Source organism: Phocoena sinus, chromosome 21 (genome assembly GCF_008692025.1).
Source record: "Phocoena sinus isolate mPhoSin1 chromosome 21, mPhoSin1.pri, whole genome shotgun sequence".
Lineage (NCBI taxonomy): Eukaryota > Metazoa > Chordata > Mammalia > Artiodactyla > Phocoenidae > Phocoena > Phocoena sinus.
The window spans coordinates 6,787,335-6,801,401 of NC_045783.1; the positions used below are offsets into that span (position 1 = coordinate 6,787,335).

Sequence of the window (14,067 nt, forward strand, 5' to 3'; positions counted from 1 at the left end):
AGACCTTTTACTTTGAGACAAAGACACACTTTGCTGTACACCTGAAACTAACATAACATTGCTAATCAACTATGCTCCAATATAAAAATAGAAAGAAAGAAAGAAAGAGAAAGGAAAGAAAGAAAGAAAAGAAGAGGAAAAAAGAAAGGAAAGAAAAAGAAAGAAAGAAAAGACAAAAAGACACACCCTCTCCGCTCCGGCCCTGGTGCTTTGGGCTCCCACCACAGCCGCGCCCTCCTCCGCAGTTTCTGATTCCTAGTTTCCCATCTTTTGTCCCACCTTTGCGTTCAAACTTCACCGGAGGAGCTGGAGGGACATGGTAAAACATACCAGAAACAAAGAAAAAAGCTGCAATCTGATCAATGCTGAGAAAGATTTCAGACCCTTTTTTAAAATGAACAGAACTGGATTTTAACTCATGAATTTATTCAGAAGTGAAGAGCAGAAGATATTTCTGTAGAAAAATAAGATAGCATAAGTTCAAAAAGGGCAGTTTTTGAAACTAAAGTCACTGATGATGAAGACCAGAGTAAGGACCCCTCCAGGCCAGGCTGCCCCGTTTCACAGCCATTGTACGCTACACCGACTCACCACTGATAGATGAACTAAATCTGAACTCATATCCAAAAGCCACAAAAGCATATGACAAAATCTATTTGAAATGCGTCCTATTTTATTTTCTAACAGTCTATAATAATGCCTCATTGATTTTGAGTTGTGGTTTCATCTGTCATTCTTCCATTTAACTCCTTTCCATCTGAATAATGCTGTTTTTATTTCTTTTTTAACTGCTAATATCCAATAATTCATATTCTTAAGTATTATTTGGAAAGCAATAACTTTGAACCTGAGTCGAGAGAGTTGAAGAGACTTAAGGAAAGAAGTAATAAATATCTTGTGATTGGAGAGGCCAGCGCCGCTCCTCCAGAGCAGACATGAAAAGCCTGCTTGGGAAAACCACCCACGTTTAAAGTGAGCTCCAGCTCTGTGTACACATGTGTGCAGCCCTGCGTCTCCGTATGTGTGCGTCCTGGTGTAGCCTAGCAACATCACAGACGCAGCGCTGGGTCCCTTGTCGCAACATCCCTCTGACGTCAGTGGGAAGAAGCCGTGAGATCGGAGGGCCCCCTCCTGCCTCCTCCCCGGGGCCCGCTCTTTGGCCCGGTCCTCGGGCTGTGCGGTTCCTTCCCCCGGGCGCGTCCAGCCATAACAAAGCTCGGAGGGGTTTCTTCCCAGGGCTGGCTCAAGTGAGAGGAGGCTTTTTTCCAGAAACCTCCCAGCAAGACTTCCCTTCGCATCTCATTGGGCCGAAGTGAGTCATATTCCCAAACCAGCTGCTGCTAAGAGAAGCAGAGTGACCACGGTTAGCGTGGACGGGCGGTCTGAGAAGAGAGCCGGTGTGAGCCGGGGAGCCGGGCGGGGCCGGGGACCTGGAATCGACTCGCAGGCAGGAACGGCCCGCGCCACGGCTGTCGGTGAAGAATGAGTATTTACACGGGCACGGCGGCAGGGGCCGAGGTGGACCCGGGGCTGTACCCGTGTCTTTCTCTTCCTTCTCTTCAGTTCCTTTACTCCCAAAGAAGCCGTTCTGATGGGGTTTTTAAAGTTTCACGCTTGCTACTTCGTCAAGTTACTGTTTTGCTTGAGGTTTTGCATATGTTTTTTAAAGATTATTTTGGACGTGGACCCGTTTTGAAGTCTTTATTGACTTTGTTACAATGTTGCTCCTGTTGTATGTTTTCGGGTTTTTGGCCGCCAGGCAGGTGGGATCTCAGCTCCCCGACCGGGAATGGGACCGGCACCCCCTGCATTGGAAGGCGAAGTCTTAACCGCTGGACCTCCAGGGAAGTCCCCATAGGTTTTGCATAGTTTACAGAGATGAATTTGATATTTCTAAGCTAGGTTACTGTGGTTTACTATCGCTTGGCTAACAAAGGTCCTACTTAGCAAGCTAGACCTTAGGAACCGGCAGCTGTGACTTCACATTTGGAAGGTGCATCTCAAATTGGCCCAGCCTGCCCAGTGCCCACCGGCAGATGGTAACAGGATTTCTAGCAGTTTCCTCTCTCGGCCTCGTGACCTCCGCAGGGGGTGGGGGGCTCTACCCTGGCCCCTACCTTGACATGGCCCAAGATGACTTAGGGCGCTCAGGAGAATGGCCTCAGCGCCAGCCCAGCGGCTCTCACACCAAGCACCTCCCGCACGGGGCACACCTGAGGGTTTCTGAAGCACACACCTTAGAACACGCACAATGGCAGCCACGGGGCGCGGAAAATACGGTAAAGAAAAGGTGCTGCCGCTTGAAGATGCTCTTTGAATGTTTTCTCTATAACTATTTTCTTCTCATACACAACAAGAAAAAAACAACACGCTAACAAAGCCAAAAGCAGTTGCTACACCACCAAGAGGCCGCGGGTTTCCGGGGCTTCGGAGTCACATCTGGGGCCGGGCGCGACACCTGTCATAACCAACACACTCCCGCGTCCCCACTGCCAGCTTTGGGCGCGCTGTGCCAGAAACGGTTCATCGAAGGGATGGCGGATCCTTGAAACACCCGTGCTCGAAACCTAGGGTGCCTGCAGTCTCTGCCAGCTCATCTCTCTAATTATCTGTCTTCAAAGGCCCCCCGCCAGGAGACAGGCCCCATCGGTGGAGGGCAGGAGGTGTCTGAACAATGGAGTTATTTACGTGGAATTTACAGAGGGTGTCATCCTCCAGGAAGTGTGCCAATTCCCCGGAGTAGTAACAACATGCTCACGCTGAACTGTCAAGAAACAAAATAAATATCACCTGTCATGTGGATGAGTCACTGCTATTTCAACTTGAAAGTTAAACTTAAAAACAAAGCGGCCCACCAGATTATATGCTTCCAGCCAAGCACACTATCTAATGGCAAAGAGCCAAAGTCCTGGAATTACTGCAAACTGTAAAAGCACACTCATGAAACAGTGGAGTCTCCAGTAGGGCTGTGAAGTGCTCATTCAGGGACCTTTCCGAGGAGAGGAGACACCAGGGAAAAGAACACGAAACGTGGCTCAGACACCCGACTTCTTTATTCCGGAGGCTTCCGTCTCCCCAGCCCTCCTGGCCCCTGCCCCGGACAGCCCACCCACCCAGGCTGGACCTGCGCTCGAGCCCCCACGGCCGCCCCACGGCCCAGCGTATCTTCTCGTGCCCCTGTGGCCTCCCTTCTACCTTCTCTCGGCTGCAAGCTTCCTTCTTCGGAGAAGCCTGACCCGGACAAGCTGTGATTCCAACCCTACTGCCCTCCGAACAAGGGCTCGCTGGGAGTTCTCTCCAGCACCTCCGCGTGATGGCAAGATGGAAAGCTCTTTCTGGAAGAGGTCTCGGTGCTTGAGGAACGGCCACGATGAGCAGCGACAGTGAGCACGTTATGTACCCCTCCCGCAGGTCTCCTAGGAGAGCCCGGGTATTTTCAGGCAGTTGTAATGGTATGAGAAGAGAGAGGGAAGCAAATCACCAGAGCAGGGATCCGGGATGGGAAACGCACACCGCTTGCCTCCGGGTAAGGTGACGGGGGTTGATTTCACGCTACAGACCTAAAGAGACGAGGCTCCATCTAACCCTGTAACACAGGTTCTCACCTGGGGGGATGATCGTCACGTCTGAACCATGTGGGGGGCTTCTCAAAAATGCACCCCAGCTCTCCCTCCCCCCCCATGCCCTGAGGTGCCGTTTTGGCCCAGGCATGACTGTGGTCAATGAATCCAGGAAGAGACATAGTTTGGGCCATACTGGAACCTTGAGGGCCATTTTCATTATAGACACGTGCCAGTCTCTGGGGGGGCTAGGGAAGCGGGTGGCAGAGTGACCCCCCCAGTCTGCTTTGAGTCCATATGTGGATGTCATCTTCACCCACATTTGTGCTGGAAAACAGAGCTAACTTTTGTTGAGTGCCCATGAATATCAGGGATCTATCATCCTCAACTCTTTGCAGGTTTCGACTCATTTAATTAGCACAAACCCTTTGAGACTGGCGCTATTACTATGCCTGTTTAATATAAAAGGAAGCAGAGGCACAGAAATACTAATTTACTTGTTCAGTGTGACAGAACAACCACATAGTGGAGTCTGGCTCAGGAATCAACGCTTGTGGCAACAATGTCCTGCAATGGAAACCTTCCTTCTTTCACTAATACGAGGCCATTTCACAAGTTTAGGAAGAACGTTCAAAAAGAAATGAGGTATACTATGAAGATCACAACATCACTGTGTGATGGTTAGAAGCACCAGAAATGGTGTAAGATATGAACTCAAAAAGCAGAAGGGAAATTCGTGCAGCCCTTATTCACTCAGCAAATATTTACTAAACACCAATTTTGTGTGTCATACTGTATTACGATGAATATTAAAAGATTAAAGCTTGTGTCCTAGAGGGCTCATATCCTAGTAAAAATGTGAGAACAAGCAATTATTGGAACATACATAAACCGTTATTCATCATTTGCTTTCTACTCTGTTTAAGAAACTTGGATATTTAAGCACTTGATCTAGTGTGTAGTGTCTTTTTTTTTTTTTTCTTTTAAACCACAGTCAAAATAAGTGTACTTGTACAATTTGAAGTATTTGGCCCTTCATGTCTGTCTAAGCCTCCAAGCTTGTGAGAGCTACCTGGACACTTCCTGTGCTCTGACCCAGAGTTCACCCTCTGACGGGCAATCCTGCTAGGCAGAGAGGGCCCCAAAGCAAGATTTAAAACCACAGCCACTAAGGAAAGCTGGGTTTTCTTGTCCAGTGGATGACTTACCTTAAAAGAAAAATTGGGGGGCTTCCCTGGTGGCGCAGTGGTTAAGAACCTGCCTGCCAATGCAGGGGACATGGGTTCGAGCCCTGGTCCGGCAAGATCCCACATGCTGCGGAGCAACTAAGCCCGTGTGCCACACTACTGAGCCTGCGCTCTAGAGCCCACAAGCCACAGCTACTGAGCTCATGTGCCACAACTACTGAGCCCGCGAGCCACAACTGCTGAAGCCTGCGCGCCTAGAGCCCGTGCTCCACAGCAAGAGAAGCCACTGCAGTGAGAAGCCCGCACACCGCAATGAAGAGCAGCCCCCGCTCGCTGCAACTAGAGAAAGCCCGCGCGCAGCAACAAGACCCAATGAAGCCAAAAATTAATTAATTAATTAATTTTTTAAAAAAAGAAAAATTTTGTTAAGGATAATAATATTTGAACAAGAATAACAAGAATAACAGAAGTAGTAGAATAAACACTTTGGAGGAAAAACCCCACATTTTCATATGCGTTCACCGTATCACTAGCATTAATGTTATATTTACCTTCTTCAGGTTCTGACAATATTAAACAAGCAACTAACAAGACAGGCTACGATCTGTCAACATTTTATATTTCTCCCTGTGAAAAGATGGCAGAAATAGATTTCCTTGTCAATGACCCATGTATTGTAAGCTAAGATTATGGAGGTGATGATATTGCTTAACTGGAGTCTCAAAATATAAAAGGTTCAATGAATTTATAAGCATATGTTAAAAGTAATAAGTCTTGGGCTTCCCTGGTGGCGCAGTGGTTGAGAGTCCGCCTGCCGATGCAGGGGACGCGGGTTCGTGCCCCGGTCCAGGAGGATCCCACATGCCGCAGAGCGGCTGGACCCGTGAGCCATGGCCGCTGAGCCTGCGCGTCCGGAGCCTGTGCGTCCGGAGCCTGTGCTCCGCAACGGGAGAGGCCACAACAGTGAGGGGCCCGCGTACCGCAAAAAAAAAAAAAAAAAGTAATAAGTCTAAAAAAGATAGTTTCCCACTGATGTACAAAATGACTCTTCCCGGGTACTAAACCAAATAATCACTAATGGAAATTATAGCTCTGAGATTTTGTAATTCTTTATTGAATTATATCTGTTTTCCCTCTTTAAGAGATGGTTAGTGTGTCTTTTGCAACCAATGACTTGCACGTTCATCTGAAAAATTCTGCTGACTTGGTCTCTCATTGTTCTTTTCTCAGAGAAGGATTTATCCCATCTCTAATGAGAGAAAAAAAAACTGTTTTAATGGCCATTAAAATTCACCCATTATTTCCAGGAAGGATCGACTAAGTAGTTCGGAACAACCTCCCCATCGTGAACAGTTAGTAAAGCTGGACGGACACAAACCCACGATTCGGAGACACTGCTGAGCTGATAAGACAGTGAATCACAGGAGGAAGAGAAACCCTCAGGTGAGCAAGGGGAGAGCTGGCCTCACAGAGAGAGAGGCTCAGCCTCAGATCATCTCAATTCCTGGTAGGAAGACATGCCAAAAATAATAAAGCATATTAGAGGAATGTACGACAGAAAACTAAGAGAAACAACAGATAATAAAGACAGAAACTAAGGGAGCCAGAAAACGGAGTCACCCGGTTTAGATTTCAAAATAAATATGCTAATTATGCATAAAGAAATAAAAGACAAAATTAATAATTTTGGCAGAAAGCTGGAAATTTTTAAAAATCCAAATAGAATAACAAAAACTGAAAAATACAATAATGAAGTTTTCAAATGCAATATATAGGTTTATCATAAGAGTACACCTATAATATAAAGAGGGAGAGGCGAAAGGGAAATCAGTAGAAAATACCCAGAATGAAATAAGGAGATAAAAAAGGAGAGAAATATAGAAATACAGAAAAATCATGAGGCATGGGATACAGAAGGCTCAGGTAACACATGAGAGTGAATTTCCAGAAGTGGAAGAAAGAGAAATGAGACTTCTCCAAAGCAGATGGAAGACCCGAAGACCTGCGACCTGCGGCAGGCTGGTGACAAAAGCAACACTCAGGCAGAGATGCAGCAAAACTACAGAAAACCAAGAATGAGAAGAGTTCACCCAGAACCTGCTGGGGCTGATTTCAGCATCTTTTTTGGATGCACCAGCATCCTTCCCAGGCCACACCTCCTACCCAGGCTGTGGTCCCTTCCCACAGGCTGCCCACTTTCCACACTGCACTGTTACACAGCACAGAACTTAGGATTCACAGCTTCACAGGCCTGCTCTGCAGGGCTGCCCAGAAGGGACATTACCCGTAGGTGCTACGTCAAGTTTAAGATTAAAAAGATCACTAGGGTCCTGGGACACATCCGCTTCAAACCATTTTCATATTGACGGAAACAGCATGGACGCTAGCTCCCAAGTGAAAATGTAAAAATGCAATCCTATACTCTAGACCCAACAGTTCTCCATTTCAGTAGAGGCATGTGCTTTAATTATTAGCTGATGAAAGATATTTCCTGTAAAGTTGCTTTACTCAACATTAAAATCCAATTACAAGATATTTTTTAGGAAATGTCAACAATTGTTGTGCTCGATGGAATCTAATCCCTTATATATACTTATACATAAAAACGTGACTATGTTAAAAAGTCTGAAATTTCAGTTTAACACAGGTTGTCTTGAAATCTAATAAGGAACAAAAGCAAGCAGGTAAGACCTCAGTTTCGGTAGGGAAAAAAGGGAATGACTGGATACTATCATAACCCTCAAGACTAACATTATATTTGTAAGTTACAGATCAGAGACCTGTATTTAACTCACCAATTCACAATCCTTGTGCAGCTACATGGTAGACTTTTAATACCAGTCAACTAAACTTAGTGTTTTTGCTGACTTGCTATAACATAACAATATAAACTCCACTCCCCACACCCATACTCCAAGACCTCAAACTGCCAGGAAGCTGTATCTTTAAAATTTTAAATTGCATTTTAAGAAATTTCTATTGTCCTTTGTTTTAACCTGTGCAATGATAGACCATGACCATTCATCTCTATATTGGTATCTAAATTTAAAAACGCTTATCCCATAAGCAAACATATCAGGATTTTAAGTTTTTGTCTTTGTTTTTTACAAGTCTAAACAATAAAATCAGTTTATATGAGACATGTTTAGAAACAAACAACTTCTTCCAGGATAAATTACTTGTTTGAACTATGCTAGACAAAGTCCCTAAGGCACAAAAGTGGTTTCCAAACTTTGCTTCACGTTAGAATTAGCTCAGGAGTTTTAAAAAATCCTAGTGCCCAAGAGGCACCCCATAGAAATGATATCAGGCTGTCTGGGGGTGTGAGCCAGGAATCTTAACAAAATTCAGATCCCCAGGTGATTGCAATGTGGGGCAACGCTGGGGGCCACTGCCCTCAGGCGTGACGAGTTCTTGACACATCAGAGAAAAGGCTGTGCAGTGAATGGGGATAAGAAATGGATTAGGAAGAAGGCCACATGGAAGACAGTAGATCCAGGTTCTGTTCCTTCTGCCCTGAGGGAGACGTGGTACCCACGGTGAATTTTCTGCCCTGAGTACCGGTTTCTTTCTTGTGAAGAAGGAGATTCTACTCCATGTGGGGCTTTCACAGCTCATTGCTGTGATGTAAACATCACCTGGGAAATGCCAACTCAGAGGGTCCCAAGTAGGACCAGAGAATCTGCACATTTAAAAAGTCCTCCAGGGGCAGAAGACCTAAATACACATTTCTCCAAAGAAGACACACAGATGGCCAACAGGCACATGAAAAGATGCTCAACATCGCTAGTTACTAGAGAAATGCAGATCAAAACTACAATGAGGTATCACCTCATACTGGTCAGAATGGCCATTATCAAAAAGCCCACAAGTAATAAATGTGGGAGAGGGTGTGGAGTAAAGGGAACCCTCCTACACCATTGGTAGGAATGTAAACTGGTGCAGTTATTATGGAAAACAGTATGGAGGTTCCTCAAAAACTAAAAATAGAGTTACCATTCCTGGGCATATATCCAGAGAAAACTCTAATTCAAAAAGATGCATGCACCCCAACGTTCATAGCAGCACTATTTACAATAGCCGAGACATGGAAGCAACCTGAATGTCCATCAATAGATGAATGGATAAAGAAGATGTGGTACATATATACAATGGAATATTACTCAGCCATTAAAAAGAACGAAATAATGCCATTTGCAGCAACACAGATGGACCTAGAGATTGTCATACTAAATGAAGTCAGACAGAGACAGACAAATATCATACGATACCACTTATATGTGGAATCTAAAACATGACACAAATGAATTTATTTACAAAACGCAGACTCACAGACGCAGAAAACACACTTATGTTTACCAAAGGGCAAGAGGGGGTGGTGAGAAGCACATTAGGAGTTTGGGAAAAAAAAGTCCTCCAGGCGATTCTTTCACACGAACCAGCAGTGATCACGCCCTTCAGCACTGACGGAACGCATCCGGAGAAGCAGGACATGGACAGCACCGCACACTTTGTAAGTATCAGTGGAATGAATGCCAGACAGGTTTTTTCTTAATTTTTTCAAAGGAAAAACATGAAGTGGCCATGCCGCAACTAGGAAGAAGACTGGAACACAGGGCAACAAAACCTAAATGCAGCCGCAGGGCACCAGCTCTCTACCGAGGTCACCCACGGGGCAGGTACAAAAGCTGTACCAAGATAATGAGTGGCTAATTCAAAAGTTCAGCAATGAGAGTAGATGCTGAAGAATCAACAAATGTAAAGCCCTCCCCACATTATCCGAGTAAGCCTCCAGCGCAAGGAGAGCGCCATACAGCCTCAGAGAAAGAGCCGGGTTCCGAGGCTGCAGCCACAGAGAAGTGGGTGCCCGAGCCTCAGGACGAAAACCTTTCCCTCCGATGGCTTCGGGTCAAACCATGATTAGCTCACAAATGGAAGATGGTCGCGTTCTTCACCTCCTGCCTAGTGACTGTTTATTCAGATTACAGAACAACAGCAGTTGCTGGCACAACCAACCTTCCCTGCCCGAGGGAAGCTGGCGGCATTTTTACAAGCGAGAAGTGCGCTGGCAAAGGGGCAAGAGGAGGCCTGCTCCGCCAACAGTAACTCTCTGCTCTGAATGTGACCAGCGTCCTTGGTTTTACTGTCAGGGTTTCCCAACGTCCACCCGTAATTAATTTTTAAAAATCAAATACAAGCTGGGCAGAGGAGTTTAGGCTTCATTAACCCAGAGCAGAACATCTGGGTTACTGTTTAAAAACAATATTTTCACGCACCAACCTTCTGGCCTTTCTCTCTCTTCCTTGATTCCTCATGAGGTCTGACGAGATCCCTGAAGCCTTCCCATGAGCCATCCAAAACATCATGCCTTGTTGGTCCTCTTTTAACACCTAAAACCCAAGTGGGTTGAAGATTAGTTAGAACTCTACATGGACCGAATACTAACGCAACTTAAGCTGAATACAAAACTTTTAATTAATTTACTTATGCATTGTGGTAATAAGAAAGTATAGCCTTTTAAAATAAACATTGCATACTCCTTGCTTGTTGAGATCTAGTTAGAACATTCAGTTTATTCCACTCCAATATCCCAAGCAATTCACTAACTCAAGGGTCAGAAACAACTGTGCCTGTCACATGAAAATGTACTAGTTCGACAGAATCCCACGCATCCCGTGATAATGCAAAATGATGCCTATACCTTATGCACTATTCAAACTCCAATTCTTAGGTTTTTACATACTGACCAAAAGCCAGCTTCTCAGAAAAGGCAGTTCTGTATTAAGAGGAAATAAGTAACCTTAGCTTTGGGGTGAGTCTGAGTTACTCCAGCCAACGGTCTTCAGTACAAAGTTTCAGGTTACAATCTACAAATGACAGGTGGTGATTTTACTCCCCACAGACTTCCATCTTAGACCAACCTCTTGGAAGACACACAAACCAAAAAGAAGATATTCATCACGTGAAATCCAGTCTCATCAGATGCTAAACGGTGTAGAAACCCTAAGTAGCCAACAATGGAGTGTGAAATGTTCGATTCATCCATTGCTACGACTTTACGTTGTGCTCCCTACGCTCATTCTTTCCTCCCCAAATAGTTTGCCTGATGTCTGACTTTGTTGACACTTTGAAGAAGGACTAAGCGTACCAGCCACCACTTACACGGTCTCAGTAGGAGAATTCGCACCTTGACACGAAGGGCACACAGCAGCTTCGGGGATGCTCAGGTCCCAGCCACTGCCGTGCCACACACCCACCTTCCACGTCATCCCCCTCTGTCACTGACGGGCTTATCAACAAATATCTAGTGCTCAGGGGCCGCCCACCAGAGATGCGAAGATACGCAAATACTGTCCCCACCCTTAGGGAGCTCACAACCCAACACAAAATGTAGACATAGAGAAATGAACATGATACAAGGCTAAAATGATTTCAGAGCCATTGGAAATTGAAATCATAACGTGAGGGTGACTGCTGTGCAGGTATTTCCATAAAATAGGATGCTCTGATAAGATAGATATAATTAAGTTTGGAGGATCTGATTTGAAACTTTTAACTCTTCTTTCAAAAATGGGGTTTTAGCTCAGTGAAAACGAAATGTGGAACAACAATGCTTAAGTATTTCACTGAATTCAAACTAGTTATCTTCAACTTGGGCCCCCAAAGTGTTTTAAGCTCAGGCCCTGACCCACCTATACACCCAATACTGGATTCCTTCGGAGGCTCGAACCAGTCACATGCTGATCCTGCCATCTCCCCAGCAAGCTTGTATTTTTCCCTGTGTTTCACTTCTCTCCCAGTCCTATTTCAGTCCCAGGTGACTGCCCAACCCCGGCGATGGCTGCAGCTAGCTAAATAGAGACCTCACTTGGAGTGGATGGGTTAGTAGGGCACGTAAAAGGACATTCTGCATACAACAGTTTGTGCTAAGATCTAGCTATGCTACGTTTCCCACTTGTACTCATTTTGCCTCAGTTCTAGCTGAGAACAATGAAATAGGCTTTAAATAAGCACCTTGTAGACATAAAGATCCAGGTTACGCATTATAGCCATTTAAAACTTAAGACAGACTGACACTGCTAATGACATGTTTTCACAATCATGCAGTCACAAAATGATATACGCAAATGATTTCTCATGTGGTTACATTAAAAGAGCATTTCACAACAGCTACAGTCATTGACTAATACGTTCCCTTTAAGGGTGTCATCAGTAAACCCAAAGCAGCTGAGAGTGCCAAGGAAGGTGAGAACAGGCAGATCAGTGAGCAAACACTGACCCCATCTTCCTGGCTCCCTACCTCTTGGAGACATTTTGCTACGGTTGCTCCTTAAGTGGGCTGTCATTGCCTCAAAGGTGATTTCACCATAGCCCATGAAGTCATCCTTTACTGAAGGGTCCTAGCTCAATGTCCCTTGCTAAGACCTCCCACCTGAGGTGCAACTTGATAAACCCAACCACCTAACGGACACCTATCATGAACGCCCCCGAGACATTTCAGCTGACATGCCACGGTCCACCCTGTAGCTGTTCTTCCTTCGACATATCCCAGGGTGATGGGTGTTATCAATCGTTCAGGACCAGTCATAGATCCTAGACTCTTTTCTCTCCCCTCATTTTCATTCTTCATTATATAAGTGATTCACTGCCTCGATTTTCAAAAAAGGATCAAATACAGAGAAAAAGAACTTCACAACCCCAGGCTGTTTATTATTGTTATGTGGCCTGAATTTTCACCATTCAGAAATTTGTCTGGGTCATCAATATCATCAAATACTGATACATCAAGGTGAGAAAGTGAACTCACTCACCTCTCAGAGTCAATTAGTTAAATCACTACCTTCCCTCAACCCATGGAAATGAGCAGGATTAAGAGATACTTTCGATACTAAGGGAAGATCTCTCTGGAGGCAAAACCAGGAGAAGGCAGCATGAGAACATACGGTTCAGAAAACCATTAAATTTATTAAGAGAAACTTGGTCCATGAAGACTAGGGGACATGGCTTCCAGATGGCAGAGGAGTAAGACGTGCAGATCATCTTCCTCCCCACAAATACCTCAAAAATACATCTACACGAGGAATAGCTCCTGAAAAACACCTACTGAATGCTGGCAGAAGACCTCAGACTTCCCAAAAGCCATGTGGCTGACAGGGTCTTCATGCTCCAGCGGGGTGTCAGGCCTGAGCCTCTGAGGTGGGAGAGCCAAGTTCAGGACATAGGTCCACCAAAGACCTCCCAGCCCCACATAATACCAATCGGTGAGAGCTCGCCCAGAGATCTCCATCTCAACGCTAAGACCCAGCTCCACTCAACGACCAGCAAGCCCCAGTGCTAGACACCCTATGCCAAACAACTAGCAAGCCAGGAACACAACCCCATCCATTAGCAGAGAGGCTGCGTAAAATCAAAATAAGTTCCAAGACACCCCAAAACACGCCACCAGACGCAGTCCTGCCCACCAGAAAGACAAGATCCAGCCTCATCCACCAGAACACAGGCACTAGTCCCCTCCACTAGGAAGTCTACACAACCCACTGAACCAACCTTACCCACTGGGGAAAGACACCAAAAAGAACAAGAACTACGAACCTGCAGCCTGTGAAAAGGAGACCCCAAACACAGTAAGGTAAGCAAAATGAGAAGACAGAGAAACACACAACAGATGAAGGAGCAAGGTAAAAACGCACCAGACCAAACAAATGAAGAGGAAACAGGCAGTCTACCTGGAAAAGAATTCGGAGTAATGATAGTAAAGATGATCCAAAATCTTGGAAATAAAATTGAGAAAATACAAGAAACTTTTAACAAGGACCTAGAAGAACTACAGAGCAAACAAACAATGATGAACAACACAATAAGTGAAATTTAAAATTCTCTAGAAGGAATAAAAAGCAGAATAACTGAGGGAGAAGAATGGATAAGTGACCTGGAAGATAAAATAGTGGAAATAGGGCTTCCCTGGTGGCGCAGTGGTTGACAGTCCGCCTGCCTATGCAGGGGACACGGGCTTGTGCCCCGGTCCAGGAAGATCCCACATGCCGTGGAGCGGCTGGGCCCGTGAGCCATGGCCGCTGAGCCTGTGCATCCAGAGCCTGTGCTCCGCAACGGGAGAGGCCACAACAGTGAGAGGCCCACGTACCACCAAAAAAAAAAGTGGAAATAACTACCACAGAGCAGAATAAAGAAAAAAGAATGAAAGGAATTGAGGACAGTCTTAGAGACCTCTGGGACTACACTAAATGCACCAACATTAGAATTATAGGGGTCTCACAAGAAGAGGAAAAAAAGGGACTGAGAAAATATTTGGAGAGATTATA

General features: G+C 45.4%; 1 protein-coding gene across 2 annotated transcripts in view; it reads right to left on the reverse strand.

Moving 5' to 3' along the window:
- The window catches only part of MCPH1 (microcephalin 1), a 238,240-nt gene that overhangs the window by 179,110 nt on the left and 45,063 nt on the right, over positions 1–14,067 (reverse strand). For both annotated transcript variants that reach the window (XM_032618443.1, XM_032618442.1), the window contains exon 9: positions 10,028–10,137. In XM_032618443.1, the coding sequence (XP_032474334.1) occupies positions 10,028–10,137 (110 nt within the window). The remainder of the gene's footprint in view (positions 1–10,027; positions 10,138–14,067) is intronic.